The sequence below is a fragment of the Sinocyclocheilus rhinocerous genome, unplaced genomic scaffold (genome assembly GCF_001515625.1).
Source record: "Sinocyclocheilus rhinocerous isolate Xijiao unplaced genomic scaffold, SAMN03320098_v1.1 scaffold2818, whole genome shotgun sequence".
Lineage (NCBI taxonomy): Eukaryota > Metazoa > Chordata > Actinopteri > Cypriniformes > Cyprinidae > Sinocyclocheilus > Sinocyclocheilus rhinocerous.
This window is the reverse complement of record NW_015640329.1, coordinates 246,840-254,044: the sequence shown is the minus strand read 5'-3', so window position 1 is coordinate 254,044 and position 7,205 is coordinate 246,840. Positions and strand designations below refer to the sequence as shown.

Here is a 7,205-nt window from a genome sequence, read left to right as displayed (position 1 = left end):
TTATTATTTTATTATTATTTATTTTATTTATTAAATAAACATTTTTATATTATATAATTTATATTATTATACATTTTAAATATAAATTTATATTACATTTCCACATATTTTTTGTTATAAATGATAATTTGTCTTGCTCACACTCACGTTATTGCCTCAAGATTAATAATTTGTTGTATTCCACATTTTTAAGTCGCTAAATGTATAAATGTAAATCTTTTATAGTTTTATTTAATCTATTTTTATATTTATATATTGACCTTTTATTATATATTTAATACTATGAACGTAGAATATAATATTTATGTTTTATTTAACTTCTATTATACAATTTTAGTTTTACATTTTATAGTTTTTTAAGATTTATTTTTTTATATATTAATTGTATTTATTATTGTTATATAGTAGTGATTTATATGATTATACATTATTAATTAGTTTACATTTTATATTATGGTTTGAATAAAATTCTATGTTAAATGAATAAATCTATATCATGACCTTAGAATTTAATATTTATGTTTTATATATTTTATATTTTCTTGTATTATTATTCATTTTAGTTTTATTTTGTAATGGTATTTTTTTGTATTTCACTTTTTGCTTATTTTATGATTATTTTTATTATAATGTGTCATTTTGCATTGTAATTCTAATGTTATATAGAAATAATTTATATTACATATTTTTTAAATAATTGTACATTTTATGTATCAAGTTTTCTTGCTAAAGAAAATTTTCAATAATAGCTGGAACTTATAACTAGAAGTTCCAAGAAATGTACATTCATAAATACTTTTTCTGGTATATCGAAACAAACATTGAATTGTTTGTAATTTTCAGCTTTATTGTTGAGCCCTGCATTATGATCACAGTTTTTATCATCTGATCCGCAATGCAGTTTAGTCAAGAACCGCCCACTTAGACAGGAAGAGTGTGACTGACATGAGAAGCGACCAATCACAGCTTGTTCTGTGTTCAGGTGCCCTTTTGAAGCATGTTTATCTGAATTCATGTAATTGAGCTGAAGACTCTGAAGGAAGAGGTTTGTTATCTGCCAATCGCATTACTGCCTTTCATTTGCCACGGCCGAGGATCTTCGTGTGGCTCTTTATTGTTTTTATTTGGCCGTGTCCCGCTCACAGTAATGTGTTCAGCAGATGTAGGGAAGAAAATGGGGATTTCATGCATCTTCAGATTGATATACTGTCTTCTCTCCTGTCTCTTCTTTCTGACTCAAGACGCTCGAGTGTCAGCCGTCTGTGTAAATCACCACCTCGTGTGTCAAATATTATACGAAACGCATATTTCAGGCTCTGAAATCTGATTGGATGAGGCTCTTTTGAAGTCTAAATCACACTTCAGCTCACTTCTGTATTAATTGATAGATTTATTTTCCATTGTTTCATTGTTTGAAACTGTCATTGGCTTAGATAGGGATGTAGACAATGTTCTTATTGAGGGAATAATGTTGTTCGTTCATTCATTCATTCGCATAAATATATAATTAAATAAATAATATCAGTTAATTAAATAATACAGATTAAATAAATAATAATGATCAAAAAATAATAATACTGAATAATGAATAACTGAATAATAATAAAAAAAATCTAATAAATAAGTAATAATTCATTATCAGATAGATAGATAGGTAGAGTAAATAAATTATATAAAAAATAAATAATTATTATTTTCTGATAACTAAATAAATAACAATTACCTGTTAAATAAATCTACAGTTTTTAGTTATTGTGATTTGTAATATTTTTAAATAATGATCAAATAAAAAAATTAAATAAATAAATAATAAATTGATGTCTCATAGATAGATAGAGATAGACAGACAAACAGACAGATAGACAAATTTGAATTGAATTGAATTGAATAGACAGACAGATAGATAGACAGACAGACAGACAGACAGATAGATAGATAGATAGATAGATAGATAGATAGATAGACAGACAGAGAGATAGATAGACAGACAGACAGACAGACAGACAGACTGACAGATAGATAGATAGATAGATAGATAGATAGATTGCTCACGCAATTAATGAAAATTCCATGAATTTTTCCTCTGGAATAAACTTGGACTCTCTTGTTTTTCTCAGCCGCTCTTAAATTGCATTTTCTCCACTTTTCTTCACTTTTAATTACTGTTTGCATCATTTACTGCGGGAATGTTTCTACAGCAGAGAAATGCAGCACACCAGACACATCTGCTGGGAAAACGATGGCGAGCGTCTTGAATTGTCTGTTAATGTTTTTAAAATTTGGAAGATGATGAGATTTTTTGGCTCCTCTTTCAGTCTGTGCAGGACATCTGTGTGTCACAAATTTTTATCTGATGATTAGTACTATGTTTTTATTTCATATTTAATTTAATTTACAATATTTATATTATTGTATTTTATTTAAAATAAAACCAAAAAATATATATTTTTATTTACAATTTTTACATTATATTTTATTATATATAATAAGAATAAAATAAAGAAATAAGAATACAATAAAATGTATGTTAGTTAAATTTATCTATTTAAAATAGTAAAAAGTAATGAAACTGTTTTATTTATTTATTTTATTTTATTTTATTTTATTTTGTCTTACCCTGTAAAGCCTGACATATGAAATAATAGTCAGATTTTCTTTTTAAATGGAACATTTTATATTTAGGCAAAAAAATAAAAAAAATATATACACACGCACACACACACACATATATACAGTGGGTACGGAAAGTAAATGTATGGGAAACACTGGTAATGTATATCGAAATATCGGAAATGTGTTTAAAAATCATATCACGGTTATTGAAAAAAATCATATCGCGATACATATTGATATTGAATTATTGTCCAGCCCTAAGTTTACGTATGTGTTGTTTTGCATATGTGTTTTTAGTTTGGAAAGTTGAACTTATTGACATCTGTACTAGTGTGTCACATACATTATTGTATTTTATTTAAATAAAATTATATATATTTTTTATTTTATTTACATTATTAACATTAACAAGAATATAATAAGAATTAAATAATGTAAATATTATAGTTAAAAATCTATCTAGTTAACAACTTTTAGACAAAAAAAACTAAATGCAAAACATGTTTGCATATATGTTTTTTGTTGAGTTTTTAGTTTGGAAAGTTGAACTTGTTGACATCTGTACTAGTGTGTCACAACTGTTTATCTGATGACTAGTACATCATTTCTTTTTATATTATTTTTTTATTTACAATATTTACATTTATTTAATTTAAAATTAAATTAATTTATTTACAATATTTAGATTTTATTTGAACTAAAATCAAATAAACATTTTATTTTTAATTACGATATTTACTTTATTTTTTCTCTTTTGTTTGTTCTTTTATTCAAAGAATAAAATAAAGTAAAATGTTTTTTTTTAATAATATTGTAAAAAATAATATTTTTTGAAATTGAATGTAACATTCTATTTTATGTTGATCTGTTGTGGTCTCGTTCTCAGGACGGTGCGGACGTGGGACTTGAACTCGGAGAAGAAGCAGAAGTCTGTGTTCAAGCCTCGATCGCTGCAGGGCAAGATCGCCGCCGCCTGCCAGGACGGGACCATCCAGATCTGGGACAGGAACCTTGAGCGTAAGTGTGTCTTCATCTTCATCTTTACGCTGCAGCCCTATCCTGGATGAGACTCTGAGACGGGCAATAAAGCGCTGCTGTTCAGTGTCATGCCAGATCGAGCGTGCAGGTCTGGACGTCTGACCGCTCCGAACGCAGGGGGGTCGGAGGTCATTGGAGCCCTGACACTGAGCAGGTCTCCGGCGGTGTGGTGTTTTACAGCGTGGGTGTCCCGACTGTGTCGTCTCAGACGGGACGCTGGTCTGTTGCTGTTTGTTTGGTCAGGACGTCCCGTCGGTGTGTGGTCTGAGAGACGGGCGCAAATGAGGGCTTCGGAGGTTAATAAAGATGCTTGTGCTCATCCCGGTGCAGTATGGGAAGCTGTGTCTGTGTCCACTAGAAAATCACATTATTTAACCCTATAAAGTCTGACATATGAAATAATAGTCAAAAATCAGTTTGCACAACTTTTTTCTTTCCTCAGCATCTGTTCTGATGGGCTAAAACATCAGGAAACAACAATGCTGAATACAAATATTAAAATACAGCTAAAATTCTATGTAATACAGCAATTTATAAAGCTATATATAAGAAACAGAATTATTTAAAATAGAAATATATTATTTTAATTAGAATATGTATGTATATTATTATTATTATTATTAAATAATAGTATTAAACTGTAATTATTTCATCATTTTATTTATGTTTTATTTCCAAAACCCTTATTTTCACTGCACTCTTCCTTATTTGCATATATACATATATATACATACACAAAGATGCTTAAATTACATTACTTAACCCTTAAAGACCTAGAATATTTTTGGGGCACCTGACACGTCTGCACTTTTCTTTGTTTTTTAAGACCTATTCCAGCAGTCAGCATCAAGTGTCATATATCATATAAACAGGAGAACTTGAAGCATCAGTCTAGCTAATTTAAAGTCCCAGTTTTCCTTTTGTTTTCTCTAAGAATGAATGAATTTCCAGAATTTTAAGAAAAACGCAAGCAACAATTTGGTGTTTTTTTTACTGTGTACTCAAACAGAAACTCCTGAAGTTTGGATTTTTTTCTTTAGAAAGTTGTATCTGGGTGTTTTACACTTCCAAATAAAATTTTTGGAAAAAACACGAACTTCTGCGGAGAGTAATGTTCGCGCTGCGCTGTTGTAACTGATCAGCGCCGCGCTGTCAGCTCGGTGGTGCTAGTAAACATGTCCTCTCTGCGCTGTCGAGTCGGTCGCGCAGCTCGGTCCATTGAGCACTTTAATACCACGCTGTTTCGTCCCACTTTTGGGTTGTTTGGCTTCCCATATTTTAAAGCATTCAGATAGGATTAGCGGTTCAAAAGTTATTAAACATTTAAAAACAATAGTTATTTTTAGCCGCGGGCGGCTGTCTCGGTCTTTGAGGGTTAACCCTATAAAGCCTGACATATGAAATAATAGTCAGAAATTTTTTTCTTTGTAATGGAACAGTTTATTGAAGCTTTAGATAAATATATATATAAAGTCACATATGTGTTTTTTTGTTTAGTATCTTATTTGATCCATCAGGCTCATATATTGTAATACAGTGAGAATATGGAGAAAAAAGAGACTCAAACTAAGCAAAAATATTCAATTTTGTGAGATGCTGATATTTATATGGACAAAAGGAGATGAAATTCTGCTGCTTGTGATGTAAATAAATGAGATCTTTATAACAGTAGAGCAGATACTGACATAAAATGATATAAATATCAGTCGTCGCTCTATATCTCCAGTAATAAGATGAGATTGAAATGCTCCAAACATATAATGCAGTGATTGAGAGCTGAAGAAATAAAGGCTCCTCAGAAGATGTGAGATGTTCTGGAGGCTTGTGAAGATCATTCCTCCGCTGAGGAACAGTGAAAGTAAAGCTTCTGGAAACAAACGCTCCTCAAAAGATCCTGAGGATCAGATTTGAGACTCTAAAACATGATTGATGGAGAATCAAGTAAAGCTGAGCTGCTTCAGTCCAGTAAGTGTTCATCTGGAGATATTACTGCAGTTATTCTGACCTTTACTTGATCAAAACCAGTCAAGATTTGACACGAGAAGCTCCAGCTACAGTTACACTACAAGAGCTTTGACTGAGTAAACTCTAAACTATCAATCAGACGACAGAAGCATGGAGGAGATTGAGTGTGAAACAGGTTTAACAGCAAAGTTTTGATCATTTAGAGGCCTATCAGATCTGATACAGTAGCTTTATAGGGTTAATGGTGAGTAGGCAGTTATACGTCTTATTATTGCTTTAGTTAATCAGTAATAAATGAATCAAATCAAAGTGAGCTCATAGGTGCTGTGTGTAGTTTGGCGTGTGAGGAGCGTTCTCCGGTGTTCACATTCAGTGTTTGTGCTGGAAAAAGTGACTTTGTGCTGTTGTTTTTTGGGAAGAGTGAAACGGAGCTGGATTTGACTAATCCTTGTGTCTGAGTGGAAACAGATCTCAGCACAGACTGCGATTACATGCACAACAATAGTTCAGTATTAATCACAGTTTGGTCATATTATGGTAATATTTTATGTATAATAACTGATATTTTATTTTATTTTTATTATTATTTTATTTTATTTTATTATTGTTTTTACCATCCATATAATCAGCTGATAGCTAAACAGCAAATTAAACAGGCTTATCAATTTTTAAAAGGAATAGAAATATTTTCTATTATATTTCTATTATTATTTTATTATAATTTATTTGTATTATTTAATATTGTTTTTCTATTATTAATACAAATTTATATTATTAATAATAATAATAATTTATCTTTAAGGACATTTTTGTTTACTTTTATTTTATTTAATTTAATTTTATTTAATTTTATTTTTACATTTTATTTTATTGCCTTTAAAAGAACAGTCATGAACTAAGAATCTTATGAGCTACATTTTGCAGTTCATTGCACTCTTGTGTGTTATTGTTTAAAGAAATGAATGAAAATTAATGAGCCAAATTGCAAAAAAATGCACAAAAATGCAGCATTATAAATGCCATAATATATCCCTATAGTATATTCACAAGAGAACGGCAGGAAAAGAATCTGCATGTTTTAGTTTATTGTTTTATGCTTATTACATAAAGCAATACTTTTTTTGCTGTAAAGCATGATTCTAACCCGAGTATAGAACTTAATTGTAAAATGATGCATGTAAATGTGGCCATTGCATTTTTCCGCTCTTGTTTGCTAAATGTCCTGAGTGCAGCTGAAGCCGCCTTCCTCTCATTCATTTCCAGCTGAGTTTAAGTCTAGGCCATTTACATATGTGATGAAAATCATGCAACCGTGTCTCTCAGAGTTACACAACAAGCGAGTCGAGCCCCAAAAAAGAGTCTCAGATCTGTTCAGATGAGCTAAAACATCAGGAAACATCAATGCTGAATTCCTGAAAACAAATAATACAATTCAGATAGAATTATAGTTCATATAACAATAAATACAATATTTGTATTGTTTTATCAACTATTGTTTATTATGTATTATTTATGTAATAGACATTTATAATAGAAATATTTAATAAAATAATTTAATTATTATGTAATATTTGCATTATTATGAATAT

General features: G+C 29.9%; 1 protein-coding gene across 1 annotated transcript in view; it reads left to right on the top strand.

Moving 5' to 3' along the window:
- The window catches only part of LOC107752625 (WD repeat-containing protein 70-like), a 57,080-nt gene that overhangs the window by 15,819 nt on the left and 34,056 nt on the right, over positions 1-7,205 (top strand). The window contains 1 exon segment of the mRNA XM_016568640.1: positions 3,500-3,638. Coding sequence (XP_016424126.1) covers positions 3,500-3,638 — 139 coding nt within the window.